We start from the raw sequence: 25,085 nt of genomic DNA, 5'->3' as shown, positions 1-25,085 counted from the left end.
AAGAAGGCAGCAGGAAATTTGATTTTAAAAAAACTACAGTAACACAATTGGTGTGTGGTACATGACAATCTGTAAACAAATTTTACAAAAAAATGCAAGCCCTTTGACACACAATGCTGTGCTGAACATGTACTTACTTTAGAAATTACCTCAGCTTACTAACAGCCCTCCATTTTTCTAAGCTCCATGGACCTATCCAGGAGTCTCTTAAAAGACCCTATCGTATCCTCCTCCACCATCGTTCCAAGTGGGGTCTGACCTGTGTCCCATATAGCTGTAAAATTATTTCTCGGCTCTTGAACTCAATCCCACAGTTGATGAAGGCCAATACCCCATTTGCCTTCTTAACCACACAGTCAACCTGCGCAGCAGCTTTGAGTATCCTATGGACTCGGAACCCACGACCCCACTGATCTTCCACACTACCAAGAGTCTTACCATTAATACTAGATTCTGCCATCATATTTGACCTACCAAAATGAGCCACCTCACACTTATCTGCATTGAACTCCATCTGCCATTTCTCAGCCCAGTTTTGCATCCTATCGACGTCCCGCTGTAACTTCTGACAGCCCTCGACACTATCCACAACACCCCTAACCTTTGTGCATTCAACAAATTTTCTAACCCAAACCTCACTTCCTCATCCAGGTGATTTATAAATATCACGAAGAGAAAGGGTCCCAGAACAGATCCCTGAGGCACACCACTGGTCAACAACCTCCATCCAGAATATGACCCGTCTACAACCATACTTTGCCTTCTGTGTGCAAGCCAGTTCTGCATCCCTAAAGCAAGGTCCCCTTGGATCACATGCCTCCTTACTTTCTCTTTAAGCCTTGCATGGGGTACCTTGTCAAATGCATTGCTGAAATCCATATACACTACATCTACTGCTTTACCTTCATCAATATGTTTAGACACATCCTCAAAAAATTCAATTAGGCTTTCAAGACATGACATGCCTTTGAAAAAACCATGCTGACTATTCATAATCATATGATGCATCTCCAAATGTTCATTAATCCTGCCTCTCAGGATCTTATCCATCAACTTACAACCACTGAAGTGAGACTCATTGGTCTATAATTTCCTGAGCTAACTCTACTCCCTTTCTTGAATAAAGGAACAACATCTGCAACCTTCCAATCTTCTGGAACCTCTCCTGTCCCCATTGATGATGCAAAGATCATTGCCAGAGGCTCAGCAATCTCCTCCCTCGCTTCCCACAATAGACTAGGGTATATCTCGTCCAGTCCTGGTGACTTATCCAACTTGATGCTTTCCAAAAGCTCCAGCACATCCTTTTTCTTAATGTCTATATGCTCAAGCTTTTCAGTCCACTGTAAGTCATCCCTACAATCGCCAAGATCCTCTTCCGTAGTGAATACTGAAGCAAAGTATTCATTAAGTACCTTCGCTCCATCCTCCGGTTCCATACACTTTTCCACTGTCACACTTGATTGGTCCTCTTGCTCCTCACATACTTGTAGAATGCCTTGGGGTTTTCCTTAATCCTGCTCACCAAGGCCTTCTCATAGCCCCTTCTGGCTCTCCTAATTTCATTCCTAAACTCCTTCCTGCTCACCTTATAATTTTCCAGATCTCTGTCATTACCTAGATTTTTAATCCTTTCATAAGCTTTTCTTTTCTTCATGACTAGATTTTCAACTGCCTTTGTAAACCACGGTGCCTGTACTCTACCATCCTTACCGTCTTCGAACGTACCTGTGATATTTGCATTAATGACCAGGTGAAAATTTATACCTTATAAAGTGGCAGAAGAATTTTTGAATCTCAGATGTTCATTCAGAGTCTGAATGTTTAATTGTTTCCCACAGAACCTGTATCTGTTCCTGTGGTTCGATATCTGTCACCAGCAAAAGTCTCACGTCTCGGGGGCTCAGTGTCAGTTTCCTGTGAGTCCTTCCAGGGATCCCTTCCCATTCAGTACAGATGGTATGAACAAACCTCATCTGGGCATCCAACGATCTCAGATACCAATGAACTGACTCTACATTGTCAATCCTTCAACCACCAGCACCATCAATATTACTGCAGTGCCTCGAATCGGCTTGGAGCAAGATCCAGTGCAATGGTTAATGTGACAGTCTTCAACAACGGAGAGATCTGCAGTTATGTGACAGAAATCAATGGCACCAGTAAGTTCTCTTTTCAAGGGAGGATACATTTAAATATTTCTTTTTTTACTCTGTTACTGCTGCTCTTATACTTTTAGTGAGAGTAAGGAATTTCTTTGCATTTGTACAAGCTGCACATCGCAGTCTCTGAGAGGCAGAAATGAAGTGCAGTTATCAGCTAAGTCTGGCACTTCCTCCAGGAAGAAGTAGATCATCTCAAACATAGTTGTACTTGCATGTCCAGACAAATTGAGAGCATTCCTTTCATACATTTCTCTATGGCTTGAAAAGACTAGAATAGGTGTTGAGTTGTGAGACAGTGACACTCTCATAAAAGCAAAAGTAACAACTTATAATATTGCAAGTCTTGTTTGGAATGACAGAAATTTGGCAATGTCAGGGGGCACACTTGAGTGTGGTTGTGTCAGGAAGGGGGGCCGGATGGAACCAAACGCAGGATGCAGACACTGAAGTACTAGGGGGAGGACAGGATGGGGATGCCATGGCATTTAAGGGTTAATGCAGGCGGGGCTGGATCCAAGAGTTCAGATGAGGCAGGCAGGGCAGGAGGATCCCACAGTTCAGACGAGGCAGGGCAGGAGGATCCCACAGTTTGGGGCAGGCAGGCAGGAGGATCCCAGAGTTCAGACGAGGCAGGCAGACAGGCAGATCCCACAGTTCAGGGCAGGCAGGCAGACAGATTCCTCATAGTGGGCCGCAGGGATCTCGGGCAGGGCTGCCTCCCAGGCGGGAACACAAAAGCCTGGGCCAGTCGCGGACACCTGGGTAGGTACGGGGCACAACCCTTAGGGAGCAATAGGTGGAAGGGGCAGAACCCCCTCCGGGCAGCTGCAGTCTAGCCGGATCTGTCCGATAGAGGCAACGGGTAGGAAGGGGCAGAACCCCCGTCAGGCAGCGGCAGTCCGGCCAAATCCGCCCGATGGAGACAATGGGTAGGAAGCTGGGACCAGCGCACAGGAGAGAAGCAGGGGAACAAGACCAACCGGATAGAGCATATACAGAACAGTCCAGCAACCAGGACAGAGCAGGATTCCGAGCAGAACAGGATACAGAACAAAATGACCACCCGCCCGGTCTCCGTCCCACAGCCCCTTATAAACAGCTGCAGCTGAATTGGCCACAGGTGTGCCTCCTTGATCCAGGATCATCTTAACAGGCTCAAAGGGGCCGGGAGAGACAGCTGCAAGGCCCGGAGTCCGGAGCACTCGGACCGGATCAAGACCCGGAACGTGGATTACGGACCGGACTAGACCCTGACAGGTTGCTATTACTAAGGAGAAGGTGCTTGGGAAGCTGAGGGATCTGCAGGTAGGTGAATCATTTGGACCAAATGGACTGCACCTCAAGGTTCTTAAAGAGTTATATAAAGAAATTGTGGAGGCATTATTAGTGACCTTTCAAGAATAATTAGACACTTGAATGTTCAGAGGACTGGAAAGTTGGAAATAATACCCCACTCTTTAAGAAAGGAGGGAGGCAAAAGAGAGGAAATTGTCGACCTTTTAGCATGATATCAGTGGTTGGGAAGGTGTTGGAGTCCATTATTATGAACAAGATTTTGATGTGCTTGGAAGTATATGATCAAATATGGTTCCCTGATGGGGAAATCCTGCCTGTAAAATCAGCCTCAGAATGCAAGGACATAACTTTATTTTATTTCTTTCCAGATAGAGTACAGAGTACGTCCTTCTGGCCCTTTGGGCCACAACACCAAAGGAACCCTTGACAAACCCAATTAACTGTAACTTAATGAAAGGGCAATCTGCAAAGACCAATTCACCTGATCAGTCTGTCTTTGGACTGTGGGACTAAACAGGTCCACCTGGGAAAACTCCACACATTCCATATAGAGGATGTACAGACTCCATACATTTAGAACAGAGATGAGGAGGAACGTCTATAACCAGAGTGTGTTGAATCTGTGGAATTCAATACCATACATGGCTTTTGAGGCCAAGTCACTGGGTATAATTAAAGTGTAGCTTAATAGTTTATTGTTTAGGAAAGGCATCAAAGATTATGGGGAGAAATCAGGAGAATGGAATTGAGTGGGATAATAAATCAGCCTTGATAGAATAGTGGAGCAGACTGTATGGGCCAAATGGCCTAATTCTCCTATGTCTTATGGTCTCACTGACTTTGGTCATCTCTAGCTTGTGACTATCTGAACAGCCCAGGTAAATTACTAACTGTTGAAACTGAGTTTCTGTTTGTTGAATAAAAAACCTCACTCACTTTGAGACGTGAGCAGGGAATCCATTCCTTCTGTTTGAGTTTATATATGATATGAACAAGGCTGCTGTATTTCATCATTACAACAAGGAAAATAAGTGTTCAAATCCCTTTTAAAACACTAAAGGAATGCCAGTCCAAGATAAGGGATGGGCCGGTGTGCAGCTTGCTGCACCACGAGGTTTACTTGTCTTTACACTGAACTGAAGCTGTGGCTTGCAATTAACGGGCTCCTGAATTGGTTAGAATGAGGACTGGCTTCTTGCCTGTGGCCTCAGTTTTGTGAATTTTAGTTCCAAATGTTATTTGCTCTCTTTGATTTGCTCTGTTTTCTGCATGTTGTGTGTTTGACGTTTATTTTTAATGGGTTCAATTCTTTTTTTTTATGGTTGCCTGCAAGGTGGTGAATCTCAAAGTTTTATATGTTATAGATTCTTTGATAATAACTTTGAATTTTGAAATTGAAGTGCAATCTGATTGGCTGTGATTCCATAAGCTGTCACATCTATGCAATGAAATTGAATTTGAATTTAACCTTTCAAAAGTGTGTAACAGTTTAGAGAGGATGCTGCAGAGTCAGAGATTTATAGGTTATGGAAACAGGAGCTTCACCCCTAATTGTCCATGCTGACTACCGTGTCATCCTGAGCTTCTCCCATTTCCCTGCAATTGGCCTTTATCCTTCTAAAACTTCCCTGTACATGAACTTGTCCAAATGTATTTTAAATAGCATATTTGTACCCATGTCTCACACTTCCTCTGGCAGCATTTTCCACGCACACACTGCTGTGTGTGGAAAACACTGCCCCTCCAGGCTCTCTGAGAATTTCCCCTCACTCCTTAAGCTGAGGGTCTCTAGTTTTCGACTCCCCTACCCTGGAATAAAGAGAGTGATTACCCACTATACCTTTGCCAACAAAATAAAGAAACACAATAGAATCCATGTAAAACCACACACAACAAAGGCTGACAAAAAACCAACGTGCAGAGTCTCTGAAAGTGAGTTCACAGCTGCAGAGTCAGTTCAGAGCTGTGGCGTGTGAAGCCAATCAAGGAGCCTGATTGCTGCAGGACAACAATTGTTTATGAACCCTGTGGTGTGGGACCCAAGACTCCTGCACCTTCAACCCAATGGTGGTACCGAGAAGAGTGGAAGATGGGTCAAATGCAAGCAGACAGTACAGGCTCAGGTGGGGGAGCTTGCTGGCACTGAGTATTGGGGCTGAACACCGGCTCATTTTCAAGATCCTCTTGGAAACTTAGAAAACTCATGCCCACTCCACTACAGTGTCATCCATAACGTAGAAATCATGCTGTCTGCATTATCATTCTAATTATTAAAATTGATGACAAATAAGAGTCATTAACAAATAACAGCACTGATCCTGAAGGCACACCACTGGTGATAAAGTCTGACTTTGTCAGTAAACCAACACTCCACCACTACAATCTGACTCCTTCCACCAAGCCTATTCAGTATCCATCCAACTAGCTTAACATGAGATCTCACATTACAGATCAGTCTACTGTACAAGGTATGCTCATAAGACTTGCTAAACTCAACTGCTAAATTCTAAAGACCTGTCCTCATGAGTTCCTTTGATCATCTCTCAAAGAAAACTGGGTCAAATATTTTCGACAGAGGATTTCCCATGCACAAAATCACGTTCACTATCCAAAATCAGATCTTACCTTTGCAAATACAGGTAGATCCTGCCTCACACAATCACCTTCAGTAATTTACCCACCACTGACCTTATGCTCACCTGTCTGGAATGTGACTGGATCAGTAATTTATTGACTCAGAAATGTGAAAACACACTGAGTCATTAGTGGACAGTGATAATGAAGACTCCAATCAAATAAAAATCATTACTTGTGAAGAGCTGTGAGCACGTGATGAGGAACGATGCTGTTGTCTTCTCAGTCTATGTGGAATTCAATTATACCAATTGATAGTGTCGCAGATTCCTTAAAACACGACAGCTTTAAATAAAATATCTTTATTCATTATTATGATTGAATTTCTTATGTTTGGTTTTAGATCCAGTGTGATAACAACTTTCTTCCCCTTTACACTTTTGTACAGTAAATGACATGAAATGATCTAGTATCTTGAATGTCCCTGTATTGATCTGTTTTTACGTGTGCATTTTCTGAGAAACTTCTCAGTTTCGGGTGCTTTATGGGCAGAAGATAAAGTAAGAGGAGTTGTGGGAAGAGCCGGTCACAATCGATTGTCACTATGCACCAATATACCGTTCACACACAAAGTACTTGTGCCATATGTGGGATCGCCAATGCACATTGTCAGTGAATACAAATGGGGCAAATAAGCAGTATGTAAGAATGACAATCAGAGATAACACAACCCAAGGAATATTTACTGTTACTATGGAGAGTCTTATCTCTAATGATACAGGAGTTTACAGATGTGGCATTACAACATCTGGCAATCATCCAGTGTTTGATGTGCATCTGCAGGTATCTGGTGGTAGGTTTCTCATTGACTGTTTTGATGTCTCCACTGAAATAGCTCATTCATCTTTTCTCTGAGAAGAGTCAGGGCAGCATGGCTATGCAGAGTCTTCACAGCAGTGAAGATCCCTGTGGGGAGTGGGCAAGGGTGGGGATAGCCCACTCATATTGCTCTCATCCACTGCAGGTCTGACTCACTGATGGGACACTGATTTACAATGGAAGGCTCAGCACATTTTCCTGCCTCTGAACTCCATGAAACATCACCCTGTCAAAGGAGGAGGTATTTGTCATCCTGAGGCAAATCAATGTGAATATATCCCCAAGGCCTGCTAATGTGTTTTCTCTGACTTTACAAGAGGCAAGAGCAGAGATTACCAGGGCCCTGGCAGACATATTTAAACTCTTCCTAGTGACAGGAGAGGTACCAGAGGACTGGAGTATGACCAATGTTGTTCTGCTGTTTAAACAAGCCTCTTAACATAAACCAGAAAGTTCTAGGGCAGTGATTCTGACACCAGTTGTAGGAAAGTTATTAGAAGGTATTCTAAGAGTTTGGATGTATATAATAATTGGATAGACATGGACTGTATAAAGATAGTCAGCACGGCTTCGTGCGTGGTAGTTTATGTCTAACCAACCTTATAAATTTTGTGAGGAGGATCCCAGGAAAGTGGATGAAGGCAAGACAGTGGATGTTGTTTACATAGACTTTAGCAAGGCTTTCACTGAAGCTCTGCATGGGCGGTTGGTTAACAAAGTTCAATCGCTCAGCATTCAAAATGAGGTGGTAAATTGGATAGATATTGCCTTTGTGGGAGAAGCCAGAGAGTGGTATTAGAAGGTTACCTCTCTGACTTGAGGCCTGTGACTAGTGGAGTGTCGCAGGGACTGGAGCTGGGTCCATTATTGTTTGAATCTGTATCAGTGATCTGGATAATAATGTAAACAGCATCAGCAAATTTGTGGATGACACCAAGATTGGGGGTGGTGCATTGGACCATGAGGAAGGTGATCATGGCCTGCAGAGAGATCTGCAACAGATGGAAAAATGGCTGAAAAATGGCAGATGGCATTTAATGCAGACAAGTGTGAGGTTTTGCACCTCGGTAGGACCAACCAGGGTAGGTCTTACACAGTGAATGGTAGGGCACTGAGGAGTGTGGTAGAACAAAGGGAATACTGGTCAATAATTTTTGTAAGTTGTGTCACAGTTAGATCGGATTGTCAAGAAAGCTTTTGGCACATTGACCATCATAAATTAATGTATTTAGTACATGAGATGGGATGTTATGTTGAAGTTGTACAACACGGTGAGGCCAAATTTGAAGTATTGTGTGCAGTTTTGGTCACCTACCTGGAGAAGAGATGTAAATAATGTTGAACAAGTACAGTGAAAATTTACAAATATTTTGCCAGGTCTGGAGGACCTTATCTATAAGGAAAGATTGACTAGGTTATGCCTGTATTACTTACAATGTAGACGCTGGAGAAGAAAGTTGATAGAGGTGCACAAAATTATGAGGGGTAAAGAAAGGGCAAATGGAGGCAGGTTTTTTCCACCAAGATTGGGTGGGACAACAACCAGTGGTCATGGGTTAAACGTAAAAGGTGAAAAGTATGAGGGGAACGTGAAGGGAAACTTCTTCAGTTAGAGGATCTTAAGTGTGAGGAATGAGCTGTCAGAACAGGTGGTACATGCAAGCTCAATTTCAATAAGAGAAGTTTGGATTGGTGTATGGATGGTAGGGAGATTGAGACCTGCGTCTCAATATCACCAAGACCAAGGAGATGGTGGTGGACTTTAGGAGATCTAGGCCTCATATGGAGCCAGTGATCATTAATGGAGAATGTGTGGAGCAGGTTAAGACCTACAAGTATCTGGGAGTACAGTTAGACGAGAAGCTAGACTGGACTGCCAACACAGATGCCTTGTGCAGGAAGGCACAGAGTCGACTGTACTTCCTAAGAAGGTTGGCGTCATTCAATGTCTGTAGTGAGATGCTGAAGATGTTCTATAGGTCAGTTGTGGAGAGCGCCCTCTTCTTTGTGGTGGCGAGTTGGGGAGGAAGCATTAAGAAGAGGGACGCCTCACGTCTTAATAAGCTGGTAAGGAAGGCGGGCTCTGTCGTGGGCACAGTACTGGAGAGTTTAACATCGGTAGCTGAGCGAAGGGCGCTGAGTAGGCTACGGTCAATTATGGATAACTCTGAACATCCTCTACATAGCACCATCCAGAGACAGAGAAGCAGTTTCAGCGACAGGTTACTATCGATGCAATGCTCCTCAGACAGGATGAAGAGGTCAATACTCCCCAATGCCATTAGGCTTTACAATTCTACCGCCAGGACTTAAGAACTTTTTAAAAGCTATTATTAATGCTTTTTGAGATAGTGATTTAGATGCATATCATATTTTTTACTGAGTTAAGTATTGTATGTAATTAGTTTTGCTACAACAAGTGTATGGGACATTGGAAAAAAAGTTGAATTTCCCCATGGGGATGAATAAAGTATCTATCTATCTATCTATCTATCTAGGGGTGTGGAGGGTAATTGTTCTGGTGCAGGTTGTTGGGTATAGGCGTCTTAAATGGTTTAGCATGGATTAAATGGGCTGAAGGGCCTGCTTCTATTCTCTATGACTCTGTAGTATGTGGTCTACATCCCTCCAAGCCCTGCCTTCCCATGTCCTTGTCCAACAGCCTCTTTAATATAGTTCTTATCTCTGTTTCCTCCAGTTGGTCTGACAATGGGTCCCATGCAGTCACCATCCTCAGGATAAAAAAAACTTATCTCACAAATGTCCTTTAAACTTTCCCCCATTACCTTAAAACTATTATTCAATTTACTATTATTCAATATTTTAACCTCGGAGAAAAAAATTCTGACTATCCTCCCTATCTTTGACTTCTCTAACTTTATAAACCTCTATCAGTTCGCTCCTCAGCCTCCTAAACTCCAGTGAAAACAATCTAAGATTGTCCAATTTCTGCCCACAGCTAACACACTCCAATCCAGGTGACATCCTGGTGAACCTCTTCACCCTCTCCAAAAACATCCACATCCTTTCTATTGGGTTGCAAACAGAAGTAAACATTATGTTCTAATTGTGCTCTAAACAAAGTTTTATGAAGCTACAAAATGCGCTGTCAAATTTAGTCTCCAACATGTAGAATGAAGAAGGCAAACATGCTGAATGCTTTCATTACCATTATGTCCAGTTGTGTTGCCACTTTCAGGGAGCAGTGGACTTGTACCCCGAGAGCTCTCTGTACATCAGTTCTAAAGGGATCCATCTGTTAAATTCCAAGTGACATCAAACTTCCTGAATATATGAGCACCATTTGATGGCTTTGGGCCTGTACTTGCTGGAGTTTAGAAGAATGAGGGTGGATTTTATTGAAAGCTATTGAGCTTTGCCAAGCCCAGTGGATGTGAAGAGAGGTTTCCAACAGTGTGGCATCTAGGACCAGAAGGCCTAGACTCAGAATAGAAGGATGACCCTTTAAAAGAGAGATGAGGAGGAACTTCTTCAGCCAGAGGCTGGTGAATCTGTGGAATTCATTGCGACAAGTAGCTGTGGAGGTTAAGTCATTGGGTATACTTAAAATGGAATTTCATAGGTACTTGATTGGTTAGGGCATCAAAGGATACAGGGAGAAGGCAGGAGAATAGATTTAGAGGGATAATAAATCAGCCATGATAGAATTGTGGAGCAGATTCAATGGCCAGAATGGCCTAATTCTGCTCCAATGTTTCATGGTATTATGGTCTATGATCTGACATGAATATTTGTTGGTTTTATATAGATATGAGTACTAATGGGTTCATTGCTGCTGTAGGTCACGGAAACCAAATCACAATTATACCCTCTCTTTAAAGTCACCATTAATTTAGTATGTATCTGACAAATTCCTGCTTTCAGATTATGGTGGGTTTTCCAGGACACACACAAATGTTGTCATTGCAAAGTCACACTGTTAGGCAAACACGAGGAAATCTGCAGATGCTGGAAATTCAAGCAACACACACAAAATGCTGGTGGAACACAGCGGGCCAGGCAGCATCTATAAGGAGCAGTACTGTCGACGTTTCGGGCCAAGACCCTTCATCAGGATTAACTGAAAGGAAAGATAGTAAGACTCTTGAGAGGGGATTGCAGAGTGGTGGTGGGGGAAGGGGAGATGGGAGTCACAAACGCAGCATGTGAAGGTGAGGTAGAGGAGCTGCTGAGATTCCAAACTTGTGGGTTCTGGTTGAGATACAAAACTGCTGATATCTTTAGTGTGTTTGATTTTCAGATGTTCACTGATTCTTTTCCACAGAACCCCCGTCTGTTCCTTTGCTTCAATTTTCACCACCAACAAGTGGCTCAAGTTGTGTGGACTCCGTGTCAGTGTCCTGTGAGTCTGTCCATGGATCCCTTCCCATTCAGTACTCATGGTATGAAAAGACGCCATCTGGGGATTCAAAGATCTCTGACACCAATAAACTGGATCTACATTGTCAATCCTTAAAATACAAAAATCATCTGTATTATTGCAAAGCCTCAAATAATCAAGGAGAAAAGTCCAGTGAAATGGTCAATGTGTCCATCTCCAACAGTGTCAGGACCTGCAGAAATGTGATTGAAGTCAACAGCACGGGTAAGTGGTGCAGGGTTTGATTCTTTATGATGGTCGATGGAGTACAATTGAATGACTGATGTGTGATGGATATTGTATTGTTGGAACTTTACTCAGGAGCGTGGAGTGTACATTGTCACCACCTTTCAGAGAATGAAAAACCTTTCAGCACAGCAGTTCAAACTTGAGTCGCTCACCACAGGGTCTCCTGTCTCTGATTTGTTCTCACATTCTGGGTGTGAATGTGTCTCATCTGGTAATATTTCTAGCCATTAATTAAGATAGTCCCTCCAAGATAAACCACTTCAAAGTTCAAAGTAAATTTATCATCAAAGTACATATATGTCATCATATTCAACTCTGAGATCCATTTTCTTGCATGTGTTCACAGTAGATACAAATAAATACAATAGAATCAATGCAAAACTACACATAATCAAAGATGGACAAACAACCAAAAGAAGACAAACTGTGCAAATATAAAAGAAACAAATTATTAATAATAAATTAAAAATAAATATACTGAAAACATAAGTTGTAGAGTCCTTGAAAGTGAGTCCATTGGTTGTGGAATCAGTTCAGTGTTGAAATGAGTGAAGTTATCCATGCTGGTTCAGCAGCCTGATGGTTGAAGGGTACTAACTGTTTCTGAACCTGGTAGGGTGAGACCTCCTTCCCAATGGCAGCAGCATGAAGCAAACATGGGCTGAATGGCAGCCGTCCTTGATGATAGATGCAGCTTTTTCATGGCAATGTTCCTTGTAGACTTTTATCCATATTTGCTCTGCCTGTATTTATAAGCAATTACCTGTTCTGCATTTTATGGCAAATAGACTGAATCATAAAATCAAAGCAGTTGTATCTTGATGAAAAGTACAGAAATCACATGGATTGTGAATGTCTGTGTCCTGAAAGCCAACATATATTTTCCCGGCAAGTGGGATTGTGAAATGTGACCTCAAACGTCTATGCATCCTAGTTCACTGAGTCTCCAAGCAAAAGTGTAGAAAGAAGGAGCTCAAGTGAATTCTATGGTGAGCAGTTTCAAGGATAGAAACATTATTGAAGAGGGTAGGTTTATATTGGAACCACTGAAACACTCAACCGCTGGGGCTTGGATTGCCTTATTTCCCCTATTCAGTGAATTGAAAATACTTGGGCAAAAAATATTAGCATTGCTTAGACTGTGGCAATAACAGGAATGTAGATAATTTCCTGGATGGCAATAGAATGGAAAAAGGGGGAATATAATGAGTTTTGGGTGTTCTTGTACATATTTCACTGAAGGGAAACATGCAGATGCTGCAGGGCATAAAGAATGCAAATTGTATTCAGACTTTCAGAGAGAAGATCCAAGGAAAGGAACAAGCATGAAACACTGCATTGAGACAGAGCCTTTATCAGTTGGGACCAAAGTTCAAAGTATCATTTTTTATCGATGTATACCGTATACAACCTTGAAATTTGTCTCTTTCCTGGTAGCCACAACACAAAGAAACCCAATAGAACGTATCAAAAAAAGACCATCAAACACCAAATGTGCAAAAAATAAACAAATGAATCAAACAATAATAGTAAGCAAATAACATTCAAAACTGAAGTTCATACAAGTGAGTCCCCAGCCATGAAGCCAGTCACAGCCAATCTCAGAGCCCATTAGTTGCAGGCCACAGCCTCAGTTCAGCGCAGAGACGAGTAAACGTTGCGGAGCAGTTAGCCTCACATCAGCCCATCCCTCACGTCCAGCCCTGACACCCTGAACTTTTCAATCTGGCTCCGTGTTTAAATCAACCAATCTGAACGTTGTTCCTCACACTCACACTCAGGCCCTGTCGTTCGATGCGCTCTCATGCTCGGGACCCGCAGACTCGATTCGATTTATACCCAAACTTTCCATTCTGGCCCAAAGCTTAAATCAGTGAGACATCAGCTTGTTCCTCACTCTCGGCTACTAGAATTGTGTGCAGATTTGGTCCAATGAAATAGGTTCTTGTTATAGGTGAGCCGATCATTCCTGCTCTCTGACGCGTGGCCCTGCCGCTTCGATATGCTCTCATGCCCACAACTCAGTGCCTTGATTAGGTCCATTCCAGACAATTCCAATCTGGCTCGGCACCAAAATTGATCTCAGGCAACCGGCGTTGTGTGCAATTTTGGTCCGATGCAAGATGTTCTTGTTCTGGACAGAGGCGAGCAAAGGATCAGCAGACTGATTTCTGGAATGTCACAAGTGACAGAAGATCAGAGATTTGGTTGATGAGGTTTTTATTTGCTGCAGTTTAGAAGGCTGAGTGGTGATCTCAGAGAAATCTGCAATATTTTAGCAGGCTGATACAAATTCAGGTTTGATGCTTCCGATGCCAGGGAATACAGGATAGTCTCCGGACACCAAAAATAATCTAAAGGGTGAGTCATTTAAGATTGAGATTAGGAAAGGTTCCTTCTCCCAGAAAGTGGTGAACCCGTATTTAAGAAAGATTGAGTTACTTTTCTCAGAGGCAGAGAGATCAGAAGATATGGGAAACAGTTACTCTCCCAGAAATCTCCAGATTCTATTATTCTACGTCTAGGACAACATAGAGAATTGGCACAAAAAAGAAGTAGATGCATTGCTGGCCATTTCTAATTTCAATGGATTGAGGGGAAGCTAACCACTCTATTTTATAGAGATAAAAGAGGAAATTATAGAGCAATTAGCCTGACATTGGTATTAGGAAATGTGATGAAGGACAAAAGGCAAAACCAATGTATTGAATTGCTCTTGGGTTTCTTTGTGCCCATTATAAACTCCCCCATCTCTGTCTGTTATTTGTTTTAATTCATCATCTCTTCATGTACCGATTGAAGCTTTCACATAAATATATATATATTCCCTACAAACCTTCTCACTTTCTAAATTTTCAATGTTTTAATCAATTGCTTTGTTTGGTTTTGAATTCTAAACTTTTTCTAATACTCAGCTTTGCAGCTTTTGCTGAACATGACACATTTCCTTGGATCTAATTAATTCACAAGTTTCTTTTGAAAGTCATGCTTGATGATCTGAAAGTTTCTGAGGGGATCTCTTTAATAACGAAATATCCCCTGAGGGATGAATGGAGTTCATGTTGAAAGGGATGTATCACAGGCTGCAGGTTCCAGAATGGGGACAATTCCAGGTGAATATTCATCATCATTCTGTTCTTGTACTTAAGTCTATTACTCTGTGTAGTTTGAACAGATGTTTGAGAAATGAAGAGATTTCTCTAAATCTCTGAGTGCTCACTGGAGGGGTAGGGAACTCTCCCACCAGCAAGAAAATCAGCGAAATTATATGCAGAGAAAATTGTTGCCAGGATTTTATGACAGCTTCTGAGAATGGTCGAGTTTTCTGTCACTAGTGCAAACACAGAAAGCCAGACATATATTTTACACACACATTGTCCAAATGATTGCATTTAATTGGAGTTTGTACTGAGGAACAGCTTATTGAATACACTTTCAAATTCAAAAGCTTATTGCCCCTAAATGGGTACAACAGGTGAGACCATCTCAATCTTTCTTCTACCCATCCTCTTGGTTCTCTGCCATTCCACACCTGAAGTGAGATTCCATCCCTTCATTTATTCAGCAATACAGCATGGTGTAGGCCCTTCCAGCCCTTTGAGTCATGCTGCCCCAGAAACCCCAGCCAAACCCAATTAACCCTAACTGAATCATGGGACAATTTACAATGACCAATTACTTTACTCATTAGTCTTTGGATTCTGGGAAGAAACCGGAGGACCCAGAGAAAACTCACACATTCCACAGGGAGGACATACCGAGATTCCTTCTAGAGCAGTGGCAGAATTGAACTCCGAACTTTGGAATGCCCTGAACTGTAATAGCATCACTCCAACTGCTGAGCTACCATGGCACCCAGGGTACATTGACTTTCTGTTTATTGTTTTAAAAGACTTTGTCTTTTCATTGAGAACTTCCTGCGTTATCCTGTTGGATAAAAAGTGTAACTGAACAATTATCTCCCTGAATACTCAAGTACAGTTATGACCATGCCCCTGCAGAGGGTGATGGGGCCCCGGAAAGAGGTCTCCCCATGGCTGGCAGAGGCCAGCTCCCTGGCTGGAACTTTCCCTTATGATTAGGATTACAGTTCCCTCAGTCCAAGTCCCCAGCAGCATCTCCACACCACCAGTGATTTCCTGTCACTTTCCAAAGGCACATGGGGAAAGTATTGGTAATTCATAGGCAAGCCATTTTGGCACTGGAAGCATGGAACACTTGCAGGCTGCCCCCAGAACATACTCTGTGTTGGTTGTTATTGCTAATGATGCATTTCACTGTGTGATCTGATGTACATGTGACAAATAAATCTCTCTTTAATCTTTATTATTGAGTATTGAGTAACAGATCACATTTGGTCCACCGTGATCAAGTACCCATTGGTCTAACAATTATGCTTTCTTGTTTTTGCAAGTACAAAGCAGATAAATTTTATTTCGATTTTCTTTTAACAGGGCCAATCCATTTCTGTGAAAATACTGTGGCAGAATCTACAACTACACAAGGGTAAGAATCTACATCAGATAAAATGTAAAGTATAAGTTTCCCTCTATGGGTGGTTTCACTGCTTCTCTTTCCAAATGGATCCAGTTGGGAGAGAAACTGGTATTAAAAACATTTAACATGATTAACTTCAATGAAATAATGTGTTGGAAACTGATTTTCTTATACAGGCATCAAGCCTGAGATCAAAGGTAATTTTCTTACCCTGGGGCAGTGTTGGATCTCCTGTTAGGGAATGAGATAGGTTAGGTGATGGAGGTATGTGTTGGGGTGCACTTTGGGTCCAGTGATCACAATGCCATCAGTTTCAATATAATTATGGAGAAGGATAGGACTGGACCCAGGTTTGAGATTTTTGATTGGAGAAAGTTTAACTTTGAGGAGATGTGAAAGGATTTAGAAGGAGTGGATTGGGACAATTTGTTTTATGGGAAGGATGTAATAGAGAAATGGAAGTCATTTAAAGATGTAATTTTGAGGGTACAGAATCTTTATGTTCCTATTAGGTTGAAAGGAAAGGTTAAAAGTTTGAGAGAGCCATGGTTTTCAAGGGATATTGGAAACTTGGTTTGGGAAAAGAGAGAGATCTACAATAAATACAGGCAGCATGGAGTAAATGAGGTGCTCAAGGAATATAAAGAATGTAAAAAGAATCATAAGAAAAAAATTAGAAAAGTTACAACAAGATATGAGGTTGTTTTGGTAAGTAAGGTGAAAATAAATCCAAAGGGTTTCTACAGTTATATCAATAGCAAAAGGATAGAGAGGGATAAAATTGGTCGCTTAAAGAATCAGAGTGGACAGCTATGTGTGGAGCCAAAAGAGATGGGGGAGATTTTGAACAATTTCTTTTCTTCGATATTCACTAAGGAGAAGGATATTGAATTCTATAAGGTAAGGGAAATAAGTAGGGTAGTTATGGAAACTATGATGATTAAAGAAGAAGAAATACTGGTGCTTTTAAAGAATATAAAAGTAGGTAAGTCTCTTGGTCCTGACAAGATGTTCCCTAGGACCTTGAGGGAAGTTAGTGTAGAAATAGCAGGGACTCTGAGAGAAATATTTCAAATGTCATTAGAAACGGGGATGGTGCCAGAGGATTGGTGTATTGCTCATGTGGTTCCATTGTTTAAAAAGAGTTCTAAGAGTAAACCTCGCAATTATTGGCCTGTAAGTTTGATGTCAGTGGTAGGTAAATTAATGGAAAGTATTCTTAGAGATAGTATATATATAATTATCTGGATAGACAGGGGCTAATTAGGAAAAGTCAACATGGATTTGTGTGTGGAAGGTCATGGTTGACAAATCTCATTGAATTTTTTGAAGAGGTTACTAGGAAAGTTGACGAGGGTAAAGCAGTGGATGTTGTCTATATGCACCTCAGTAAAGCCTTTGACAATGATCCACATGGAAGGTTCAATCATTAGGTATTAATATTGAAGTAGTAAAATAGTTTCAACAGTGGCTGGATGGGAGATGCCAGAGAGTAGTGCTGGATAACTTGTTTGTCAGGTTGAAGGCCAGTGACTAGTAGTGTGCCTCAGGGATCTGTACTGGGTCCAATGTTGTTTGTCATATACATTAATGATCTGGATGATGGGGTGGTAAATTTGATTAGTAAGTATGCAGATGATACTAAGGTGGCATTGTGGATAATGAAGTAGGTTACAGAGAGATTTAGGCCAGGTAGAAGAGTGGGCAGAATAGTGGCAGGTGGAGTTCAATGCTGATAAGTTTGAGGTGCTACATTTTTGTAGGACTAATCAAAATAGGACATGCATGGTAAATGGTAGGGCATTGAGGAATGCAGTAGAACAGAGTGATCTAGGAATAATGGTGCATAGTTCCCTGAAGGTGGAATCTCATGTGGATAGGGTGGTGAAGAAAGCTTTTGGTATACTGGCCTTTATAAATCAGAGCATTGAGTATTGGAGTTGGGATGTAATGTTAAAATTGTACAAGGCATTGGTGAGGCGAAATTTGGAGTATTGTGTACAGTTCTGGTCACCGAATTATAGGAAAGATGTCAACAAAATAGAGAGAGTACAGAGGAGATTTACTAGAATGTTACCTCGGTTTCAGCACCTAAGTTACAGGGAAAGGTTGAACAAGTTAGGTCTTTATTCTTTGGAGCATAGAAGGTTAAGGAGGGACTTGATAGAGGTATTTAAAATTATGAGGGGGATAGATAGAGTTGACGTGGATAGGCTTTTTCCATTGAGTGTAGGGGAGATTCAAACAAGAAGACATGAGTTGAGAGTTAAGGGGCAAAAGTTTAAGGGTAACACGAGGGGGAACTTCTTTACTCAGAGAGTGGTAGCTGTGTGGAATGAGCTTCCAGTATAAGTGGTAGAGACAGGTTCAGTATTGTCATTTTTTAAAAAAGTTGGATAGTTATATGGACAGGAAAGGAATGGAGGGTTATGGGCTGAGTGCAGGTAGATGGGACTAGGTGACAGTAAGCATTTGGCATGGACTAGAAGGGCCGAGATGTCCTGTTTCCGTGCTGTAATTGTTATATGGTTGTATGGTTAAATATTCTGAGTAATAAAGTAATTGTTATATACTAGAATGACAGGCCTTTCAGCCTGACTCATCCAAGCCAACCAAGAGTCTAGACAGTCACGAAACAAAGAAAACTATGGAAGCTGTTCAAAGAAGAGGTACAGCTTCATGGTCAGCAACGCTGTCTGTCAGAGAAGAAGCCTCTAATCAATCCTTTAATGTAGCAGTTCCAATGAAATGTTTGTAAAAGAACATGCAAGGGTTCTCAAATGGCCTGGACATTAGATACTCTTTAACCAACATCACTATCATTGTTCATGATCACATTTCTGCTTGTGAGACCTATCTGTGATCAGATTAGCTGTTGCAATTTCCCACTGCTGTCAACAGTGTGTAATATTCATTTCTGAGCTGCAGGCATCCTGAGTTCATACAAAATGCTGTGTAAATGTCAGACTTTACAAATAGCCAAGAATAAGTAATGACCCAGGACTGACCCTTTCCTATTCTTTACCACAGGCTCACTTACATAATTCTGCCCAGTGTCATTGGGATTCTATTCATACTACTTACAGTTTGTCTACTTTGCTACCTGAAGAGAAAAAACAGGGGTAGGTTTCTTTTTTCCTTTAATTATTTCATGATGAATATGATAGCTAGCTGCTGAATCTTAAGGAACTTGATGTGGCTTCAGTCAACAAAAAGCCAGGATTAGAGTGCCAATGTGTTGGTTTACAACACATGAATGAGTGGTGTTGTTTCCACTGTAACCTGGTGACTCCATTATTCCCGAAACATCTGGCGATGGAATCTCACCTCAGGTGTGGTATGGCAGAGAACCAAGAGGCTGGGTTGAAGAAAGATTTAGATGGTCTCACCTGTTGTACTCAGTTATGGGGAAGTTGTTGTTGTATTTGAAAGTGTATTCAATAAGCTCTTCCTCAGTACAACTTCCAATTAAAAGCAATCATTTGGACAGTATATGTGTAAAATCATTCTCTCATGTAATTCTCAAAAATAAAGATCAGGTGTATCCTTCACCTATCTACCACTCACTATATATCACTGGACAACATACCCTGCTCTCATTGTACAAAGTTGCTGTAGATTAAGTCACAGGTCTGCTTTACTGAGATGATCCTGAGATGGGCACCATGGTAGCGTAGAGGTTAGCGCCACACGATTACTCCTCGGGGCTTTTTGGAGTTTGGAGTTCAATTCCGATGCTGTCCCGTAAGGAGTCTCTGTGTCCACCCCATTGAATGTTTCCCTGGGTGCTCCACTTTCCTCCCATTGCCCAAAGACAGTTATTTGGTTGTTATAAATTGTTCCATGATTGGATGAAGTTTAATCAGGCTTGTCGGGGTCACTGGGTCAGCGTGGCTCAAAGGGCCGGGAGGGCTTACTCTGTGATGTATAAATAAATAAGTAATCTTGTGCCCCTTAAATAGACTTTGTAAACCAATGAAGAGAACTGTGAGTACAGTGATCATCTGTGTGCTATTATCAGATGGGGAAATGGAGTTGAACGCTGGAAAATAAAGCCCCTGCAGCCTCCAACTCATCAGCTGATGGAATATAACTCATTGGCTGAAAATTAAGACAACTAGTAATTCAACTGCCCCCCGTGAAGTTATTCCTGGCCTCTCTCTCTCTCTCCCCAACAAAGAAGACAGTTATTTTCAGCATAGTATTATCCCATAGTCACTGTTTATGGCAAAGATCTGAACAAAAGGAATGCATTCTTTTCCAAAGTGAAATTCCCCAAGTGATCAATACCTGAGATATTGGCAGAAAAGTGCTGGGAATGCTCAGCATGTCAGACGGCAGCTGTGGAGAGAGGAACAGCTGATCCTTCAAGGCAACGACCTTACATCAGAACTGGAAAATGTGAGCGGTAACAAGTCTTGAGGTGCAGAGGAAGTACGGAGGAAGCACAAAAGAGAGGGATTCTGAGGGAGTACAAGACAGAAAAAGTACGTCAGGAAAGATGATGTGTGAGGCAAAAGGTGCGTGGTAATAGGATAAATGAAGATTTAAATATGGGCAGGCTTTGAAATTTGATATCTTCATGGATGACATTATCCTCATCAGTAACAGAGTGCACCGCTTTTGATTTCCTTTGGCATTTCTCTTTATATGGTTAACTACTATTAATAACAAAAATGGAACAGGTTATGGGAAATAAAATCTGTTCACAATTCAACTTCCACTATTCTGCCCTCCCTCAGAAGTTTTCCCCATTTTCCTAAGGTAGGGAGATAGGTGAACTCCACTCCAGCTGTAGTTGTAGTTTGAAGGCAGTTCTGTTGTTCAGCACATATTACAGTAAGCCAAGATAGAAAAGGTAGTATTTCTAGGTGTTTTCACAGGAGATGGATTCAAATATTGAATAAAATTGCTTTGACTCGTAACAAAGTTTGTCGGACAAATGAATGAGTAAATATACAAGCAATTATAAAATGGCTGACCTGATGTCAGCTTAGAAACAGTAGTAAAAATGAACAACTGCTGCAAACTTGTAAGTAAGCAGTGATTTCTAGAGGCTAGAAATAAAATGGTGAAAAATAACATTCACTAATAGTCTCAGGCCATATAAATCGTTCATTGAGGAAAGGACATTCAGTTTCCATATGAAATTGTTGATCTCCATGTTGAATTTGAAAGGAGATTTTGTGGCCGGTAGGAAAATTAGATGATTTTTATTTTGGGCAGAGTGTTCCTTCTTTCTGAGGGACAATCTGCAACAGAGTCCTGGAATATCAATGAATATTGTCAGGTAATCTGCTCCATCATATTATGAAGGAGAAATATTATCTAAAAACACGCAAGGGAATGTAGAAAATGTAGGTAAATCAGACAGAATTTGTAGCAATAAAAAGAAAAATGAAATTTTAAATCCAAATTCTTCATTACAATGTTCAAAGATGAAAAACGTCAGTTTTCAGTAGCAAAGAAGGTGAGGTATAAAACAATGTGATCCTTTCTGAACATTGTGCAGTAACCAGAGCAGAGGTTTGCTCTGTGTGGAGAATCATTATTGTGTTGCAGCCTGTTTTCCTGTGCTTCTGAGATTCAGTATGGCTGTCATGCTACTGCTATAGTAGCATACCTGGTTCGTACAAAGCTATTACAACTCGGGGCATTCCGGAGTTTGCAGTTCAATTCCAGTGCCGTTCTGAAAGAGGTCTCTGAATGTCCTCCCTGTGGGATGCATGGATACACTCCGGGCCCTCCAGTTTCCTCCCACAGTCCAAAGATGTACCAGGTGGGTTAATTGGTCAGTGGAAATGTCCTGTGATTAGGTTCGGGTTAATCTGGTTTGTTGGGGGTTGCTGGGGTGGTGAAGCTCAAAGGCTGCAAGGGTCGACTCTGTGCTGTATCAACAAATAAATAAATAAATAAATGTTTATGTCCGTAACAGACGCGGAATTGTGAGCAGTAATGTTGTATTTTCCAGAATCCAAGCACCATGCATCTCACAGAGGAGGCATCAATGAAACCCAGGTATGGACATGAAGTATAAGTCATCTGAATGCTTCAGAATGTTAAAATTTTGATTACTTGGGAGTTTATAGATCATTCACCCCACTAATCCAGTCCGGTATTAATATTTTACAAAACTTCTGAACATCCCTCTCATTGAATCCCATCAGCATATCCTTCCAGTTATTTGTTCCTTTCTCTCATGCTTATCCAGCTTTTCCTTCAGTCTATCCACAATACTTTATGTGACTAATCTTCAAAGTGCTTCAGTCTTTATTACGTTACTGAAAGGTGAAAAGCGAGACTGGTCCTTTCTCTACTGTTGGAGATGGAACACCTAATTGTGTAAATCTCTCTTTGGGTTCAATGACTTTTCAGTTTACAATTTGTATATTCCCTCTGAGTCTCAAAGTCTGATGTGAAATCAGAAAAATTAGGGCAGGGCTATTCAGAATAATAAATCGGGGGTGACACGGTAGGGTAGCGATTAGCGTAACACTATTATAGTTTCAGTGACCTGGGTTCAGTTCCGCTCCTGTCTGGAAGGAGTTTGTATGTTCTCCCCGTGACCGTGTGGTTCTCCTATGGGTGCCCTAGTTTCCTCCCACATTCCATATTCATTAGTATGTTAACTTGGTCACGTGTTTAATTGGGTGATGCGAGCTTGTTGGCCCAGAATGGCCTGTTTCCATGCTGTATCTCTAAATAAGTAAATATCTGTTCAGTGCTGACCCCACCCAACCACTTTCTCACTCTACCCCTCAATCCTGACACCTGTATGAATAGTCTATAGTCTCTTCAATCTGTTATCAACAATCTTTGTTAGTGATATTTTCTACTATTTTCAGCTTGCTGGTTATTCTTACCTTCTTAATTAATGTCCCAATTGATTTAACCTTTTTCATCATTGAATGATTGAGTTCAATATTATTAAAGAGCTTCAATTGTTTTCGCAATATTATCATTTGCCTTTTGTATTCCCAAAGGAAACTGCAGGGTGGAAATTGTTGAAGGATTCTGCTCTGCTGTACATTTTCCCTTGTTGTCATCACTTGTCATCATGTTCTCTGGACATCAATCATGACTGATTTATTTTCCTTCTCCCCTATTATCCCACCTTCTCCCAGTAACTTTTCACACCCTCACCTTCCACATTGATCAGACATAAAATAGATCTTGGAATTTATTTATCATTTCAGGAAATGGCCATGTTGGAAGAAAACATCGTTTATGCAGATGTACACCATGTTCGAAACAATGAGGCAGCTGCCCAGTCGGCTAACAATGAAAATGGAACTGTGTATGCAAACATGAAATTTAAAAGGAAGTCAAGAGCAGGACGCTCTGTTATGGATGAGGACAACACCACCTATGCAGATATCAAATTTCAAAGCCAAACCACAAGGCCCAAATAGAAAGCTCTCTTTCCTGGTACTCCACAGGACTCAGAATAAGATTGATAAAGTCATTATGTGGATCGATTTAAGGCAGAAGAGTTGCACACAGAGGCCACTTTATTAAGTGCACCTGGACACCTATTTGTTAATGCAAATATCTAATCAGCCAATCATGTGGCAGCAACTTGATGCATAAAAGCATGCGTGTTGGCATGTCATGTATTGAAAGGTATTCTTTTTCACACCATTGTTGTAGCGCAACTTTATTTGAGTTACTGTCACCTTGAACCAGTCTGGCAATTGTCCTTGATTGGACCACAGTTTAAGAATCCTTTGGGTTCTTCCAGGAGTCAGGAATGTTGAACAGTCTTAATTCTAATGGTCATTTATTTTAAAGTACAAACAAAACATACAAATACTAATATAAACACACACAAAATGCTGGAGGAACTCAGCAGATTAAACAAACTAAACAAGGTGCTGAGAAATTATGCTAAGAGGTAAATGAACGGCATAAAATGTGAAGTCAAAATGATGGGGCCACTGAAAAATCCATGACTTTTATAAGCAAGATCAGGAAAACTCTTTCAATAGAAATAAACTAGTTAATAGGCCACATAATTAAAACAATTACCTCATGTGCATAATATGCTAATACTTCACCAGTGAGTGTGGATAAACCACCAAGTACTGTGAAAAATGAGGATGTTAAAAAGTACATATCTTATAAGAAGTATGGTTTAAAAAAGCAGTAGTTTCCAACTCCTCTGCACTCTCTCAGCAACAAGGCATTTGCGCGCACAGAACTGCCACTCACTGGATGTTATTTTGTTTATCGCTTATGTCACATTTATTCTCCATTTCAATGTTTGACCTGAACAACAACTGAAACCCTTGCTGATATCTGCATGCTTTTATGCATCGCGTGGCTGCCCCGTGATTGGCTGAATAGGTATTCATATTAACGAGCAGGTGAACAGGTGCATCCAATAGAGTGGCCACCAAGTGTAACTCTTCTGCCTGAATCTATCCACATAATTACTCTGTCAAGCTTATCTTGAGTTGATTCTTCCACCGATACCTCTTATCCAGTTCAGCTTCAGAGGCAAGTACAGCCAATTGGCATTGAGTGTCTGAGTCTAGATAGTCTCTGAGTTACTGCCCATTATGCCACTGGCATTTGGAGCAGCAGTGGAGGTCCTCTATCTCTGGTGGTGTTCAGTGCTTCCTTCATCATGTCAGTAGCTTCGTCACAGTTTTCACGATTGTTAGTCATGCAAGTCCCGATTTGAGACTCAGTTATAGAATCACACTCAGATGTAGGATTCCTCATTGCTGTTTCCACAACAGTTCTGTTGTAGCTGTCAGATTTGTTAGCCCTGAGCTGAACCTCTGAACGTAGAGGACCAGCGCAAGACTCTTAGTCTGGCCTCGACCCTTTGACCTGTTTGGCAAGGGTAACCCTGCCAAGAGCCAAAGCATAATGCCTTAACTCCAGTCAATGTAGCTCTCCAGGTCATTGAGGTACACAAGCCTCCAAAACATGACAAAGTCGTGATCCTCTTGGAAGCTAGATCATCTCTACAAATGTCAAAATGCTCTTGTCCTTCATTCTGACTTCTACAATATCCATTGTTACGAATCAGCAAT

The 25,085-nt window shown here is 41.4% G+C and overlaps 1 protein-coding gene across 1 annotated transcript; it reads left to right on the top strand.

The window, feature by feature from the left end:
• The first annotated feature begins 1,846 nt into the window (after positions 1-1,846).
• Positions 1,847-24,382, top strand: LOC140717037 (uncharacterized). The gene is made up of 6 exons (XM_073030221.1): positions 1,847-2,162; positions 11,200-11,520; positions 15,999-16,050; positions 19,072-19,163; positions 22,013-22,059; positions 23,238-24,382. Exons 1-6 carry the CDS (start codon positions 2,096-2,098, stop codon positions 23,451-23,453), a joined length of 795 nt encoding a protein of 264 aa, XP_072886322.1. The 5' UTR covers positions 1,847-2,095; the 3' UTR covers positions 23,454-24,382.
• Positions 24,383-25,085: the final 703 nt, after the last annotated feature.

The sequence above is a fragment of the Hemitrygon akajei genome, chromosome 27 (assembly GCF_048418815.1).
Source record: "Hemitrygon akajei chromosome 27, sHemAka1.3, whole genome shotgun sequence".
Lineage (NCBI taxonomy): Eukaryota > Metazoa > Chordata > Chondrichthyes > Myliobatiformes > Dasyatidae > Hemitrygon > Hemitrygon akajei.
This window is presented reverse-complemented; position numbering and strand designations above follow the sequence as displayed.